We start from the raw sequence: 18426 nt of genomic DNA on the forward strand, positions 1-18426 counted from the left end.
TCATGCTTAAACAAAACACTTTATTGAGTCAAGACTGAATGACCTCCCAAGGAGCTGGGAGACTTCAGCATCTCTGAAATGCATTCCCTGAGGATTTTGTGTTATTCTTGATTTACGGGGGTGTCCCTGAGGACAGGGTTTGTCTTTATGTGAGAAGAATTGGACTTTTCATTTGGCAAGATGTTAGACATTGTTAATCCTGCTGTCTGGCAGACCTTACCATTTAAAAACTCATGGTGTAAACAAGCTGCTTCTATTTTCAGGTAAACAAAGTCACTCTTAGAAAGGTCTTGCCTTGTTTAGATCTTACCTCAGTAGTACAATGAACAGGACTGATGCCTTTGGATGTTTCCACCATAGTAACTGAGAAGTATCTGTAGTTAAGACCATTAAATAAGCATTAATACATTTTAAATAAGCTCAAAATAATTATTCAGTATAGGTTTTCTTCCTCACTGGAGAATTTTAATAATTATAAGCAATAGTGAAGCTTATTTCAGACTGCAGATACAGAGTTCTAACAACTGTCTATTAGCTGCAGGTGACATACCATTTTTGAATGCCATCTTATTTTAAACTATTTTAAGTCATATAATCAAGATTTCTCTTTGTGTGGTTTTTTAACATCACCAGACCCCACAGTTCCTTGTTAAGCTCAGTTTTCCGTGATTCCAGCAGTTAAATTTCTGTGCCTTCTGAAATAATTACAGAGGGTTTAGCTCTTGTTTTCGGATGTTTTTTTGTTGAATTTGCTCTCAGTGTTCCTTTTCTAAATTTTATCCCTTTTATTGTCACTATGTACTTTTGAATAATTAAATGGTATTATGTAATGTTGCTCTTCTTGTTATTTATGCTTTTCCAATATTTGCAGACATCATCACGGCTTAATTTTATACTGAAAGATAAAAAAAACCCAGCCCAACAAAAAGCATTTTGTAGCTGCTGTCTAAGTTTCTTCCTGTGCTTGCTGTTCTCACTGTCATACACATTTTGGAAAGAGCATTTTTCTTAAGCTGAATTCCTTTCAGTAAAAATTTGATGGTTTAGTAATCAGATTTTTAGAGTTAATATTACAGCATTTAAACAAGAGAACAATTCCACTTGCTGAATAAGTAGATGGTAATTATTTTAATAATTTCCTATAGGTTTTCCTGACTTCACAGAAGTGGGAGAGTAGGGAGTTACTGTTGTTCACATTATCAGGGTAGTGAGATACATCCTCAGTTGTTAGACACAAAAACATGACTAATTATCTAGCAAAGTTTAGGTCTAAGAAAGGAGAATGCATGAACTACCTTCAGGAGTTAGAGAAGCTATCAGTAACACCTTAAAGCATTATAGAGGGACAGGAGATACTGCCCAAAGGGGATGGGATGTGACAGACATATATAAACAAGCTGGTAGAGGAAACAATATGGAAGAGATTTTTAAGTCAATACTGATTAACTCATCTTCATATGCAAAATGACATAGTGACTGTTAGCCAGTTAGCTGTGTACTCTATGGCCAGTTACCTATATATCTACCTAAATAGAAATTGCCTAGTCTGTGCAACTGTGTATGTATGAGCAAGTCCTAGTATTGTGTCATCAATGCTTATTTAAATACAAGTAGGGTTTGGGACTATTTTCAGTCAGTGGCAAGGGTGTTAAAAATGCTGGATGCTAAGTGGAATTAAGGTGCTGAATTTAGTACCTGAAATATAGGCACTTCATGCATCCACATCTCTCTGTCAACTACAGGAATTTAGGTTTTTGTATGTATTGTTCTGAGACATATTTTGGAGATGTCCTAAAATGATCCATGTCATTTGACACAGACAGGAGGAAGTACCCAGATTTGAGGTGTGCTCTCAGGTCTTACAGTTTACATATAATGTATCTAGAAGAACATATGTAGCCATTATGATTTCCAATGTCCTCTGGAGAAGACTGTGTGAAATTGGGAATTGTCGACCCTGTTGCATTCTCTATTGACTGTGAACAAAAGGCTGACCACATAGATTAGATAGGTTCATTTTAAAAGGCAGCATGGTTCTCTGTTGGCTCTTGGATCTTCATAGTAGAAAATGAGGATATTCTGCTCTTCTCAGGTTTTACAACAACATGGTTGCATCCTAAAGTGATCATTGTAGCGTGGGGCAGCTCAGTGAAGCTGAGGATAGGAGACCTCATTGTTTGTCCTTGGAGCCCTTAAGTTAGTGCAGGGAAGAGTGCCATCCTGGAGTAAACTGGACTCTCAACATATGCAGAGTTTACTTTTTCAGCTGTTCTTTCTATGAGAATGTAAAAAACCCTGTATACTTTGTCTTTATGTAATTTGGGACTTAAATTTGTTAGTACTTTTCTGTAATGGGCTCTTGGTAAGTGGCTTTTGGTAAGTTTACACCGCTCCTGTAGCAGGGAGAAGCTGTATTTGCCAATGTTAATGTAGACCTTGCTTGATTATAGAGCATACAGTCTGCGCAAACTGAAGTCTGTGATGTCGCTTAAATCACCATATATGGTTTCCTCTTCACATTCAAGACAATTCCCCTCAGTGCTGAGAGCAGATTCAGTTAAGATGGTGATAAACACTCCCAACAAGTCAAAAACCATGGAGAAATGAACTCTCCCATTTGATCCCTGCTTCCTGCCAGACCAAATGACAGCTTGGTCTAATTCTGCCAAACACGTCTTAGTATGCGCAGTGCAGTTTGCCTTGGTCTTGCCCCGAGTGTGTGATCTGCTCAGTAGGGCTGTAACCTATCAGAGCAAATGGAGTTAAGGAGCCCTGGAGCTGTGAAAGGGTAAAGTGCAGTTAAGTTACTTAGAAGTTACCTCACAAGCTTTTTAAAACCACTGCTGGGTGATAACTGATGTACCAAACAGCACAAGATAATCTGAATCTCCAAGAGTTGCTTCTTGCAAAATGCTAGTATTTTCTTCCAAGTTTAGCCACTGAAGGACTTGGCAGAAAAATACTGGAAAATTACCCTAATTTTTGTAATTTCTGTATTAAAATTGCTGTAGGCTTTGAATGCTTGTTTTTATTGTAATTTAAACATATTTTTTCTAAACTTTAAAGAAAAAGCTAACACAGCTACAGCTTACATTTTTATGTCACACTATGCAGTGTGACATATGAAACCTATGTAGACTTGGCCTCATTAATCTGAGCAGATAAATACATTAGCTGTCAACTCTGATTGGAATTAAGATTACCTTTTCTTTTTAAATGGGCTTTGGTGGAAGCTACCTGTTGGGCAGATAAGCATATAAATAGCAGTATAAATTCCAGGTTTTTTTCAGGTAGTACTGGTAGATTGTGCTGCTTACTTAACATAACTCAAAGCTTTAAATTGTTCCCTTTTTCATTAAGCTAAGGCAATAAACAAGCAAGATTGTTTAAATTCATGTCCCTTTAGTAAGTTCACTGATGGTATTAGGAAGGAACAATGGCTACAAAACAGCAATCTGTCACATCATCTCTCTCTAATATAAAGTACCTAACAGAAATTAGAAGTATTCTAAGATTCTGTTCTTTTGTTCCTCTTTGGCTCCCCACACAATGTGTCCTCCTGTCTATGTCTAATCAGTTTTCTGGTTTGGCACATTATCTCTTTCCTTTCAGACTCTATTTGTACCTAATTTGTTCAGCAGCTGGTGTGGCAAACAAAATGGAGAGAGAAGAGCTAGCTTTAGGTTTTGAGACTTTGAAAAAGGTACTGTCCTAATCTTTTTTCTGGGGTATCTACTGCACTGATAGCCTCCTTCCCATGGTCATCAGAAAGAAACATGTAGTCTCCCAATATTCTCTTTTCTAAGGGACCGGATCTCCTTGGTTTTATGTCTTCATAGTCAATGTCTGATGGCACAAAGCTGAATTACTTCAACAAGCTGTACTACTGATTTTCCAAAGTTTGTTTTTACTGATTTTTAGCTATTTGCAGTGCTTGTCCTTCTGGTATTTGACTTGCTGGAAGTTTTCTGGATTTTCTTGTGCTCAGACTGTAAAACTGATTTTCTTTGTCACCACCTGCCTGTCAGGTCTCCAAAAATTCATATATTTAGGAGGACACTTGCTTATAGTATGGAAACATCTCTGAGAACTAATATGCTGCTGCATATTCCAAGTGCATTCCTGCCAAACAGCTGACAAATTTACTGCATATTCTTACAATACTGCAGAGATGCAAGCCAGATATTATCCAGTCCAAATATATTTAGTAGTTGATTTGTCCTCTCTGATTTTATGGGATCCTTGCCTGGGTTTGAGTTTGTAACAGTGAATTAGCCGGTTCTGTATGTTGTGAGCACTTATATCTTGATCATATTATGCTTGGTTGATTGCATAAAAATGCAGGATGGGGATCAGCTTGCTGAGACTGGCAGCCAGGTTCAGATGTCATCAAGTAGTTGTCTATATGTGAGTTAAGTGTAAACCCATACGTTTATGTGTGTGTCTCTAGGTTCTCATTACTTGTTGCCTGAACACCTTCCAGGGTCCTTTGATTTCTTTTGAATCTCATCAGTGTATTTTTGTGTGTCTTTCATGATGTGCAAATATTGCATTCACAGGCACACCTAGTCTAAGTCTGATACTTCAGCATATGTCCTAAGGTAGGAATTGCAGAATCCAGTGTCTTCAACCTCAGTCATTCAGTATTGGAAAGCCTCAATGCTCATATTCAGACACACATGCAAAGAGGTCTGTCAAACAAGTCCCAGGCCCTGCAGTCTCCCAGTCAGCTGGTGTGGACCTCCTGATCGCTCCAGTAGCCAAATCACAGACCCTCTGGTCTCTCCAGTATCCAGCCCAGATTTATGGCCACATTGATACATGGATCCCAAACCTATTATCATTATCCTACTCAGGCTATGCTCCCACTTAGAATCACAGAATGGTTTGGGTTGAAAGGAACCATAAAGCTCATCCAGTTCCAAGCCCCTGCCATGGGCAGGGACACCTTCCACTAGACCAGGTTGCTCCAAGCCCCATCCAGCCTGGCCTTGAACACTGCCAGGGATGGGGCAGCCACAGCTTCTCTGGGCAACCTGTGCCAGTGCCTCACACCCTCACAGGGAAGAACTTCTTCCAAATGTCTAATCTCAATCTCCCCTCTGTCAGGTTAAAGCCATTCCCCTTGTCCTGTCCCTACACGCCCTTGTAAAAGACCCCTCTCCAGATTTTTTGTAGGCCCCTTTAGGCTCTGGGACCTGCTCTAAGGTCTCCCTGGAGCCTTCTCTTCTCCAGGCTGAATAAGCCCAGCTCTCAGCCTGTCTCCACACGAGAGGTGCACCAGCCCTTGGAGCATCTTCGTGGTCTCTGAACTCACCCCAACAGGTCCATATCTTTCCCTTGCTGGGGGCCCCAGAGCTGGATGCAGGACTGCAGGTGTGGTCTCACGAGAGCAGAGCAGAGCATGAGAATCCCCTCCCTCAACCTGCTGGTCATGCTTCTTTTGATGCAGCCCAAGATACACAATGGGCACCTACCCACTCAGGTCTCTCCTGCTGCTGGCGTTGAAGGCACGTGGAATCCCATGACCCATAGCCCCAGCTGCATGCAGGAGCATATAAATACATCTTTGCTAAGGATTTAAGCAATGTCTGCTTGTTCCATGTAAGATCTTAAGATGCATAAAACCTCCTCGGGTCTGAAGGCACCGTCTCTACTGCTGCAAATCCTTCATATAGGAATAGAAAAGGAAAGTTGTTAGGGATTTCTAGAAAAGAAAAAAAGTCTTATTTCCCACCAGTCTGCCTCACTGCTGTTTACTTTTCCTAGGCTACATTCATCAAATTTATTCAAGGTGGTAAATTCTACATGAGCCGGGCAGCTTTGTTATAGTATGAACCCCATAGAAGCCTCAGTAAGGGAAACTATTTATTCTAGCTTAGCGCACTCCCAGCCACCCTGGTTATACTTCCTTTCTGGCCAGGACAGCTTTGCAAGTCTGTGGAGGATGGGAGATGGCAGCAGCTTTGTGTCTCCGCAGTCTACGCTCATGGTGGTCTGGCCACCTGGATAGCTCTGCATCAGGGTATTTGAAGCAAGGCTGTGCTGTGCCTGGCCCAGTACCTTTTGCAGTCATTTAAACCCCCAAGAACTGCATCAAGAAAAATTGTTTTATCTATTTCTGTAGCTGCCCAAGATTTTGAGGTTCTTACGAATGTGGGTCCCTCCACTGCGAGTAGCTGTCGTATCTTAACGTATGCCAAGTATGTGCGTGCTTGTTTACACACAGTATACCATGATATTTCGCGCAGGCATTTAGTGGCTTGGATATTTCCCCTTTTGATGAGCCTGGAAATATTATTACAGGAACTTAAAGAAATTAGAAATAGAAGCTAAAAGTAAACAATAAAAGAGCTGCAGCAGTCTTTTCTTACTCCATGCTACTATTTTAATCCTCCTGTGAAAATCTGGGTAAGTTGATCACCCCCTTGTAAAAATGTTTCCTTAAAGCAGAAAAACCTTTGAAATCGGATCTTCTGAGAAGGTTTTGTTATTGTATGACATGTCTAATGGGTAGATGCTTTCATTATCAGGACAGTCTTCCATATCATTTTGCTGTTTTGATGCACTGATAATGTTATATTCTGATATATTTCCTCTTCAGTATTTACCTGTGGGGAAACAGCTCTTTTCTATTTTCAACAGAATTTTTATACATTTCATAGGAAGACTTGTTTATACTTTAGTGAACGGAAGGTTCTTTAAAAGACTCTAATGAACCATTAAAAGCAAAGCACATGTGAAATTAAATTTGTCAGTTATATTAAAACATCAAGTTTGGTTTCAGTTCCCAGAGGCAATGGCACCAAATTTCGGTTTCCTTTTTTTTTAAGGGTTTTCTTTTGGCTTTTAACCTACCTTATATTCTGCAACTTGGCAAAAATCTCAGACCCCTGACTCTTAGTTTAGTGTTTATTCTGCTATGGAGAAGTACAATGGCAAAAGTGATAAAAAAAAAAGGGACTTTATTAATTTAACTACTTGTGGATTTGTAATGATTACCTCTGGCAGTAGAATGGAGTTAAAAAAGTTTGTGTTTGATATCTTAAAGAATATGGTCCTAGAAGCAAGAAACATATCAAAAGCTATACAAATACAGTTAACGAGTATAAAAGCTTTACAGTTTTTTCGTGTCTAAAAAATCCTGTATCCATTGCAGAGAAAAAGGAAGTGGCTGTGGGTAGGTGTGGTGGTTTTTACTTTTTGCTGAAACCACCATGCTAGCATCTAGTTTTCTGTGTGTGGGAAAGAAGTTGGCAGAAGTTACGTGGGAAAACAGTGAAGGCAAACTGAGATAGAAATAGCTTTGAAGGTAGAGTGTAAGGAAGGGAGGAAGACAGTAGACGCATCTGAAACTTGATTTTCTATGTAACCAGGTAGTGACGCTGACTGTTGCATCCCTCTTCTTCACATTTCAGCATCAACTCTGACATACCCTTTTGCATCAGAAAGGAGCAAGATTTGATGTCTGTCTCCTCTCAGATCAACATGCTGCATCTTGATTGCATCTCTTCTGCTTTTTGTGCCATTCAGGGGGACTGGTAGTTACTTGTGAGAGAGACTTCTAAGTGCAGACAGGGAAGGCATCTCAATGCAGAGGCAGCATCCTGTTTTGTTCTTGCACTTTGGTGTCTTCAAAAAAGAAAACTAAAAACCTTTCATTTCTGTATGTGGAATGCTTAGTAAGACTGGGAACAAAAGGTACATTCAAGATGAGAATGCTGGCACCAGGTGTTACTACTGTATCACACAGTTTTATTTTTCATTCTAAGACTTAGAAAAAAAGAAAAATGACTTTTCAATATTAAAAGGCCAGAAAGTAAGAATGGTTGTGATAACTGGGTCCTGTTTGGTTTTATATACCTTATAAGATGAAAAAATAATGTAAATTTTAATGCGAATGTACACACGCAGCTCAATAAAAAATGTTTATCGTATATGAGCACTTGTTTTGAGTCTGTGATGTTTCGATTATTATTTTAAATTCCAGTGTAATATGGTAATAAATATTTTTTAAGCAAAGGATGCTGCAAATACAGGATTACTCCTGGTAGCATAGGAGTACTACAGCTTTGCCTACTTTTTTCAAATGATTCTACAAACTGGATTTTCTTCTGTTTCCTCAATTTTTCATGTTTTCACACCATATGCTTTACATTCTTGCTCTTTTCCTCATTTAATAAGATTACTTTGGTTTATATTCCTGCACCATAATGGGTGATCCATTTCTGTACATGCAGGTGAATTAAGCTTGTTATTACTCATACTTTTTTTATTCTTATGGAGAACACCAATTTTGTTCTTTTTTACTCATTTTCCTAACCTTTCAATAAACCTCTTTCTTCCAGGTTTTCCTTGGGAGATGCTCGCAGGCCGCTCCATGAAACTGCAGTACTGGTTGAAGATATTGTCCACACTCAGCTGATAAATTTGGTAAGAACATAGCTGATAATGTAGTCTTTACTCTCAAGCTCCTTGAAACAACATGACATTTTCATGATCAAGTGACTAATAACAGATTGTTCTGGTTTTAGAAACAAATAAAACACAGAAACTGAGGGTGATGTTCTGGCCTCAGTAATCTGTAGTTTACCATTAGGCTTGCAGATGGAGATTGTGCACTTTGCTTATGGTTATATACTTATATATATATATACGTATATATATATATATTTGTGATACCTGCAACATCACCTAACCTGGGAGTTAAGCTGATGTATTTTTTTGTTTAAAACTTCAAGTTGTTAAAAAGAAAAAACTGGCAAGTCATGTGAAGACTTCATTACTAATTGTTCATGTTCTAGTATCTGTGTTAATGCTTCATTTACTTAACATGTTCTAATATTCTTATTATTTGATGGTTTTATTTTTATCAAAAATAATACAGAAATAGAATTTTTTTTTTGTTATTGAAAGCCAATGAAAGGGTTGTATGGAGAGTCTGTTTCAAATCTTGTCTGTCAGAAACAGCTCTAAATTGGAATCTTTTAATGTTTTTTAATTGAAGTTCAACATCACCTTTTAAGAAATCAGGGACAGTATTTTATACCATGGCATGAATCTGCCGTCTGACATTTTGTACAGAAAGGTGTATTCCTATATTCCACTTGTGACTTGGGAAGGGGACATGTGGTATGGGAAGGTAGCAAATGTTTTCTTTGTTTATCATGCTGATTCTTCAGATGAAATGCCAGCATGTATGTATGTAGGCATGACATGGAACTACTGTATGTAAATACTACTAATACACATTATAGCTAACATTCACATACGGTGAGCCCCTGGATCTGTTAGAGTTCTGAGCTGCAAGTTCCTAGATCTTTTCTATAATGAGCCCTTTCAGCAGTCAGAAGGGTTTTTAAGTTTCAAGCTAGATTCTGTTACTACATTAACTAGAATTAAAAACTTCTCTAAACTGAAAAAAATCAGAATGAGGCAGACCACATATTATAAATATGTGTTTATATATAAAATATACATACTATTTTATATACACATAGAATCATAGAATAGAATCATAGAATAATTAGGGTTGGAAAGGACCTTAAGATCACCTAGTTCCACCCCCACTGCCGTGGGCAGGGACACCTTACACTAGATCATGTCACCCAAGGCCTCCTCCAACCTGGTCTTGAACACTGCCAGGGATGGAGCATTCACAACTTCCCTGGGCAACTCATTCCAGTGCCTCACCACCCTAACAGGAAAGAATTTCCTTCTTATATCCAATCTAAACTTCCCCTGTTTAAGTTTTAACCCGTTACCCCTTGTCCTGTCACTACTGTCCCTAATGAAGAGTCCCTCTCCAGCATCCCTATAGGCCCCCTTCAGATACTGGAAGGCTGCTATGAGGTCTCCACACAGCCTTCTCTTCTCCAGGCTGAACAGCCCCAACTTCCTCAGCCTGTCTTCATAGAGGAGGTGCTCCAGTCCCCTGATCATCCTCGTGGCCCTCCTCTGGACTTGTTCCAACAGTTCCATGTCCTTTTTATGTTGAGGACACCAGAACTGCACACAATACTCCAAGTGAGGTCTCAGAAGAGCAGAGTAGAGGGGCAGGATCACCTCCTTCGACCTGCTGGTCACGTTCCTTTTGATGCAACCCAGGATACGGTTGGCTTTCTGGGCTGTGAGCGCACACTGCAGCCGGCTCATGTTCATTTTCTCATCAGCCAACACCCCCAAGTCCTTCTCCGCAGGGCTGCTCTGAATCTCTTCTCTGCCCAACCTGTAGCTGTGCCTGGGATTGCTCCCACCAAGGTGTAGGACCTTGCACTTGGCATGGTTAAACTTCATGAGGTTGGCATCAGCCCACCTCACAAGCGTGTCAAGGTCCCTCTGGATGGCATTCCTTCCCTCCAGGATATCAACCGAACCACACAGCTTGGTGTCATCGGCAAACTTGCTGAGGACACACTCAATCCCACTGTCTGTGTCAGTGACGAAGATGTTGAACAAGATCGGTCCCAACACTGATCCCTGAGGGACACCACTCGTTACTGGTCTCCAGCCGGACATTGAGCCATTGACCACAACTCTTTGTGTGTGGCCATCCAGCCAGTTCTTTATCCACTGAGTGGTCCATCCAGCAAATTGATGTCTCTCCAATTTAGAGACAAGGATGTCGTGTGGGACGGTGTTGAACACTTTACACAAGTCCAGGTAGATGACATCAACTGCTCTACCCCTGTCCATCAGTTCTGTAGCCCCATCATAGAAGGCCACCAAATTGGTCAGGCGGGATTTCCCCTTAGTGAAGCCATGCTGGCTGTCACCAAGCACCTTGTTGATTTTCATGTGCCTTAGCATGCCTTCCAGGAGAATCTGCTCCAAGATTTTGCCAGGCACAGAGGTGAGACTGACTGGTCTGTAATTCCCTGGGTCATCCATTTTCCCCTTCTTGAAAATGGGGGTTATATTTCCCTTTTTCCAGTCGTTGGGAACTTCACCTGACTGCCAGGATTTCTCAAATATCATGGCCAGCGGCTTTGCAACTTCATTTGCCAGCTCCTTCAGGACCTGTGGATGGATCTCAGCAGGACCCTCGGACTTGTGCACATTCAGATTTTTAAGATGGTCTAGAGCCAGATCCTCTCCTACAGTGGGCCCAAGGTCTTCATTCTCACAGTCCCTGCATCTGCCTTCCAAGACTTGGGTGGTTTTGTCAGAGCTTTTGCCAGTGAAGACCGAGGCAAAGAAGTCATTCAGAACCTCATCCTTCTCCAAATCCTGTGTAGCCAGTTCTCCCGAGAGCTTCCTGAGGGGGCCTGCATTCTCCCTAGTCTGTTTTTTATTTGCTATGTACCTGTAGAATCCCTTCCTGTTATCTTTAATACCTCCAGCTAAGTTTAATTCTAACTGGGCCTTAGCTTTCCTAACCTGGTCCCTAGCTTCCCAGACAACATCCCCGTACTCTTCCCATGCCACCTGTCCTTGCTTCCACTTATTATAAGCCTCTTTTTTCATTTGAATTTTCCTCAGCAGCTCCTTATCCATCCAAGGAGGTCTCCTGGCCCTCCTGCTGCACTTCCTTCTGGTTGGGATGCAACACTCCTGAGCTTGTAGCAGGTGACCCTTGAATATCAACCAACAGTCTTCGGCCCCTCTGCCCCCTAGGGTTGTATCCCATGGAACCTTCCTAAGCAGGTTCCTGAAGAGGCCAAAGTCTGCTCTTTTGAGTCCAGGGCAGTGAGCTTGCTGCACGCTCTTCTCACTGTCCTGAGGATCTCAAATTCGAGCATCTCGTGATCGCTGCATCCAAGGCTGCCCTGGAGCATCACATTTCCAACGAGCCCTTCCCTGTTGGTGAGCACGAGGTCAAACATGGCACCTCTCCTTGTGGGCTCCTCTATTTCTTGCAGAAGGAAGTTGTCTACCACACAATCGAGGAACCTCCTGGACTGCTTGTGCCGGGCCGTACCGTCATTCCAACAGATGTGAGGGTGGTTGAAGTCACCCATGAGAACAAGGGCCTGCGAGCGTGAGGCTTTTCCTATCTGTCTATGGAGTGCTTCATCTGCAGGTTCTCCTTGATCAGGCGGTCTGTAACAGATCCCCACAGTAATGTCTCCCATAGCTGTTTTCCCTTTAACCCTGACCCACAAACTCCCTGTGGACTGTTTACCTGTCCCCAGATACAGTTCCATACTCTCCAGCCTATCCCTAACATAAAGGGCAACTCCCCCTCCCCACCTGGCAGGCCTGTCTTTTCTAAAGAGCCTGTAACCTTCCATTCCAACACTCCAGTCATAGGAGCCATCCCACCGTGTTTCTGTGATGTCTGTTACATCATACCCCCATAGACGTGCACACATCTCACATATATATATAAATAGACACATGATACGTGTATATTATGCATAAAATATTTTTAATTATAATAAACAATTTATATAAATAAATCTCCCCTTGCCCACTGTTTGCCTGCATACAGCTGTTTTCCTTCAGCTTTGCACTTAATCCAGCAATTGTTCAGTGGCTTCCTGGGTCACAGCAACTGCTTTGGGGTCTCTTCCAGCTCCGGGCAGTTTTTTTTCTGCTTATACCTCCTCAGCCCAGTGGTGTATCCCTGTCTCTGCAGTCTCGTGGCACCTTTGCTTATTATGCTCCTCTCAGTCTGTCCTGACCATGCCCTATGGCTTCTGGTGAGGACACAACCTGTCTCCCCTCTCCGCAGGTTTCCCACTGGTTAAACATGCTTTGTAATTCTTATTCTAGCTCTATCTACTACAAAATATCATTTTCTTTTTATTAATGAATGACCTCCTTAATTTATGCAAACTAATGCCCATGGCTTCACTCTTCTTTAGCAGTAAAGCGGTGGAGACCCTGCTTTTACGTCCCATCGAGACTTAGCTGAGCTGAGCTTTACATCCAGACGTGTGTTTTGAGAAAAGGCAACCTGCAGCCATGTGGTCTTTGCACTTAAATCAAATGCGGGCAAGCACTTGGGGAAGGACCGTGACCCAGGGCTAACCCTGTGTGGGGTGTAGGGGCATGTACGATTTCCTGACAGAAGGAAGAATGGGAACAGAGTGGCAGATAAACAGCTTTTCTAACCTTTCCCCTCCAAGCCCAGGACAGCACTTTATTTCTGAGGAAGTGAAAGTATCTTTAATAGCTCATTGCTTTGACCTCTGACATTCACATGCCGGAACTCTTAAATCAGGAGCCTTTTACATGCTCCGGAGTTCTGATAGGGATTTTTGTACATTTGTCATCCTTAATAACTGAACGTCCTTACTGAGCTGTTACTACGTAGCTATATTAAATTTTCACTTTATATGTAGGTGTTCATGTGGATGTATATTCAGCACAAGAAATAAACTATTTCTATAGTTGAAGCTGACTTGCAGATGTAAATTTATTGCTTACTACCTGGATTTTGTCATATTTCTCATACTAATAGACTACGTATTCCTCATTATGTAATTTAATGATTTCTTCTCAAAATTCATGTTCATTTTCCCATCCATAATACATGTATAAGGCTCAAACATAGAAGTTACTTTTATGCCTGCAATAAAGCTGGCACATTACAGACATCTTTCATAGTAAACATTTGTAAGACCTTGTACTTGTTGATTAAGTCCAGGTTTGAGCTTCTGAATTAAAAAATAAGTTGCCAGTGTGATTAACCTTGATTGTTCGACTTTTGATATCTCGCAGGTTTATAGCTCTAGCTCCCTGTTTTCAAAGTTGATCTGAACTCCATTAAATCAGGGTCTGGTTTGGACAGATTTATACGGTCACTGCTTCAAACCACTGTATACTTCATGAGGTCCGGCTGCTATAGCTGATGACTGCACTAACAAATTAAATTCTTGTAAGGCAGTGGTTTTAAAGTCTGCATCACATTTTATGATTGATGTTTTGTGTGTATTTTGAATGATGTGTACACTGTTTTACATTAAGTGTAATTCTGCTAAAAGTATAGGCCTATGTGTAGCAGAAAATGAGCATCTCCAGAGGAGGATTCGTGTAATCCTAAAATTAGTTTCCAAGTTAGATGAGATGAATCTCTTGAGGAATTTATTTCATCAGCTGACAACTAAAGGGACCCTTTGACAGCTGGCTGGGGTTTGAATATCTAGGAGACAGGCATAAAAGTTGAGAGAAATATTCCATCCGATTTGTGTCAGAATGCTAGCGTAAGTTTGACTTTTTTTGCATATATTGTAATTATAATACATGTATTGTTATTTGCATATCAAGCAAAATCAAAAATAGAATGAAAAAGTTCAGTTTGTTTTTTCATAGACTCACAGAATGGTTTGGGTTGGAAGAAACCTTAAAGATCATCCAGTTCCACCCCCCTGCCATGGGCAGGGACACCTTCCACTAGACCAGGTTGCTCACAGCCCCATCCAGCCTGGCCTTGAACACTTCCAGGGATGGGGCATCAAGCATAATGTATTTGAAGAGCACAATGAATTTACATTTTAATATGAAATCAAATTCACTGACTGACAGTGTTTGTTTAGTAACTGATCTGTATATATTTATAGATCCTTTAATGTTACCCCTAGGCCTGTATTTGTATGTGCTAAGACCAGAGGTTCCAAACAAGACTACGTTGTTCTTTATGGTTGAGTATGAGTAGCAGATGTCTGTCACAGGGAAAATTGTGCTTACAAAAAGGGTTCAACAGGGAATGTAAAAAGATGTTAATCAGGAGGGGTCAAGCCTTTAAATTACTTACCATTTGACATGTAACAAGCCCTCTTTTAGTTTATTCTTTCATCATGTCCAGCAATCCTGATTTCTTAGTACCTTCTCTTGGTAGGGCCATAGCTCCACATTCATCCTTCAGATGTCACATTCAAAGGCTAAGAGAAGATAAGAGCATGATATACTACTTAAATCAAAAAGGCTATTGAGGAGTTAACTCCTTGTGCTGGGAATGTATTGATGGGCATTTATTGCTGGGCATTTATTATCAGAGTGAACTACCACCGATTTATTCTCTAGGCATGCTGAATATGGTATTAGGAGCACAGACACCTGCTTTCACTGAAGTTGGGTTTTCAGGTTAACGCTAGATGTGAACTTCAGTCCTTTACGTTTTGTTTCTGAGCTATCAAATGGCTTCTGAGAAGAGATACGTTTTGGTTTTTGCAAAGCAGAAGACATTTTTGCAGTAGCACAGAGTTCAGCAAGGAACTATGAGGAATACAAACCAAGAGTACAGATATGCTTATAAACAGCAGAGCCCAAAAGTTCTTACCTGCTGGTGAGTAACCTTATCTGTCCATGAAAGACTGGTGCTTAGGGAGAAGGCCACAGCACATCGCAACAGCTTTAGACTGCATCCTTTAAATGTTTTATCCACCAGTATCTTTCTGGAGACTGTCATGAATGATGGAATTCATGTTGATAGAGTTGTGGTTTATCCCTCTCAGCTAATGTGTGTCTGCTAGAGCATGGGCTCTAATGTCTTCAATTGATGTCAAATGACTTAAGCCCACTTAGTTGGCTTTTTTAGCATGCAATAGTGTCAACTTAAAGGAACTTCAATTGCCTAAAATTATGTTGTATATGATATCTGGTGGGATTTTTTTCATCACTTATCTTCCTATGGAAGAATTTAATTGCATACATCTTGTGCTTCTAACTAGTATTTATTGACATTCTACTCTTGCTTCCTTTGTAGGAGCATGATTAGGGTCTCATGTTACATATATATATATATACATATAAGAACATTTTGCTTATACACATAGATTTTTTTTCTGGTTTTATTACTATTGGAAATTAAATGCCTTTTTCACAAATAATAGAGTTAATTCAGAATCAACCCTTTGGTTTCAACCAGAGCTCAAAATACAGGTCTGCAGGTGAATAATTTATGTTGGAATATGTAGATTATTTTAAACTGTGGACATAATTCATAGGTAAAACGCAGTGAGATGTAGAGATTCAGCAGTGTGTCAGGTCTTCAGTAAGTCCATAGTAAATCCATCCCTTGTTTTTTATAGTAGGGATTTAAATAAAGATTGGGTAAGCATTTGCCACAACTAAAAAAGGAATAGCAGAAATACAGAGACAAGCATAAGGGTGAGTTTAAAATGCTAAGCACTTAATCATGACCAGCGTGCAATTTTTGTTTTCAAAGGGCTGTACATTTTCTGGATGAATGTGTTGTGCTTTCTTTGCTTCCCAGCTTTATCCCTGCATCTGTTCACAATTTCATTGAAGTTAAAGTAAAAGGAGGAGGGAAAGCTCACCATCAATTGCCCATCCAAAGAAAAAGACAATGGCAGTTGGAGGGGGGAGTAGGAAAAATGACGATTTAAGCAGAAACAAGGCTAGAACTTACTTGGTTGTTTACAGCCTGCTACTACAGGTGTTTTTTTTTAAACCAAATCACACTCATTATTCATTCACAAGCTGGATTAGTCATTTTAATGTATGTAACCTCTATGCTATTCTGAAGCTGAAGTCCTACAGGCCCAGGTTTGTTTCCTGCGCTTAGAACTGTTTAGACTTGCGACCTTTATACACATAATTGTCAAATTTCTGACATTCCTTTTAAAAAAAAAGAAAGAATTGAAACCAGCTTATTCATTAACAGAAATTGCCCACTGATAAAAACAAACAGTGTGAAGTACTGTTCACTCTTGATCCCAAAGTTATATGCAACTGTCACTTATGCCACTGTAGTAACAGGAAAAGTCCTTGTTTTATGAGTCTGTTTTAAAACAGTAATAAAGTTTCCTGTGCAGGACATTAATTAGAGGGGTTATCAAAATAAGACAAACTAATATAATTTGTGATTGTACAAAATAAAGGAAGTCGAGGGTACCATAGGGACCTAATGAATCACAGGATGGAAACAATCTTCTGGCTAGCTAAACATTCAGACTTTGTAATAAGTCACAGGGTGTATATACAACTCAGCAAACCGGAACACACTGTGTGTTTACATGAATGGGATAAAGGAGTTCACAAAAACCATCTGGGAAAAATCCATCGACTATTCATTCTGTTCCTACTGTAGAGTAAATAACACACATACATTTGCAGCAAACACATGGCATACCTGCCCTGGAAGAAATCAAACTGGAAAATAAGTCTGTAATATAAAAAATTCCCTGGGTACCAGCCGTGTACATTTGTTAGCATTTCCCACGTGAGATGGAAGAGAAGGTACTTTACCTCTAGCAAGAGGTAATTAATTGCTCTCTGTGCATTTCCATCATTTAAATGTGGTCAGTATTTATATTATGTTATTACATTGGTAGGAGTGAGTTGGGGTGGGTTTTCTCTTTTGTTTTTGTTTTGAATGGAAATAGCAGGTTTGACATTAATTTTTGTGGTCACCATTCTCAAGACTATTTTGGGGCCATTTGTATTATTTAATTTTTTAAAATATGTATGACTTTAAAAGGAAGGGCTGTTTAAAAAAAACACTTTTTTGTTCAATTTACAGAGTAATGTAGAATAGCTTTTGTTATTCCTTTTTTATGTACATTGAAAAAATGTAAATAGACTCAACACATTCAGTAATCATTTTATAGAGATCAGATGCTTTTACTCCTGTACCAAAGGACCTCAGTGACAGTGTGTCTTTTATCTGTGGGAGAAGAGGACACTGGTTTAGAAAGGCCCACATCAGACATAAGACACCATTTTTCCCAATTTCTTAAAAAAAACAAAAAATAAAATAATAGATTTTTTTTTCCTAATATTCCTTGATTGGCTTTGCTTAAGCAAATGAACAGTATTTTTTCTTTAATATATTAAGGTAGTACAAAATGTCTTATAAGGAGAAGGAAAAATTTAATTGCAAACAATATAAAGTCTCTTATCTGACTTTTGATGTAGTCTTGCCTTTTCTTCATTCATAATTTATATGAAAAGTGGTGTCCTGAGTTTTCTACACTACTTGTCCATTGTATTCAGATGCATTTATTCCAATGCACAGAATGTACTTCGGGAGGCAGTTCAGGAGTCCTAGTTAGGGATTCTGGGCTCTCTCTGTCCCTTCTCTTCAGATGAGAGACTTTTCAACAGACTTGGTCAGGTGTTTTCTTTCCCATGAATCTTTCTGCAGAGTCAACATGTGCTATGAGACAGAGCTGTTGCTTTTTGCCTGGTCATGCAGAGATGCTGCTCAGCATCCGGTGTTAAGGGACTTCACTGATCCAAGAAGTGGAAAAATTAAGACACTTTTAGTAAGAACCCTTAAAAAATCAAGCAGAAAGAAATGAATAATTATGCCCACATAGCTGAAGCAAAATGTTCAGTAGTGAAGAAAATCTAAACCATTGACTGAATTGAATGGGAAAGCAATGTGATGAATGGTTAATATCTGTCGTGTAGTGCATATAAAATACCAAGAATTAAGGTAGTGCAATCAGCTATAATCCCAGTATTTACTGATTTTCTATATAAGCCTTTGGGCCTTTAATAACAATGACATAG

At 39.9% G+C, this 18426-nt stretch overlaps 1 protein-coding gene across 4 annotated transcripts in view; it reads left to right on the top strand.

Moving 5' to 3' along the window:
* The window catches only part of SUPT3H (SPT3 homolog, SAGA and STAGA complex component), a 275316-nt gene that overhangs the window by 126091 nt on the left and 130799 nt on the right, over positions 1-18426 (top strand). For all 4 annotated transcript variants that reach the window (XM_062638501.1, XM_062638500.1, XM_062638504.1 and 1 more), the window contains exon 3: positions 8349-8433. In XM_062638501.1, the coding sequence (XP_062494485.1) occupies positions 8349-8433 (85 nt within the window). The remainder of the gene's footprint in view (positions 1-8348; positions 8434-18426) is intronic.

The sequence above is a fragment of the Pezoporus occidentalis genome, unplaced genomic scaffold (assembly GCF_034315485.1).
Source record: "Pezoporus occidentalis ecotype Australia unplaced genomic scaffold, CSIRO_AGI_Poc_V1 ctg57, whole genome shotgun sequence".
Lineage (NCBI taxonomy): Eukaryota > Metazoa > Chordata > Aves > Psittaciformes > Psittacidae > Pezoporus > Pezoporus occidentalis.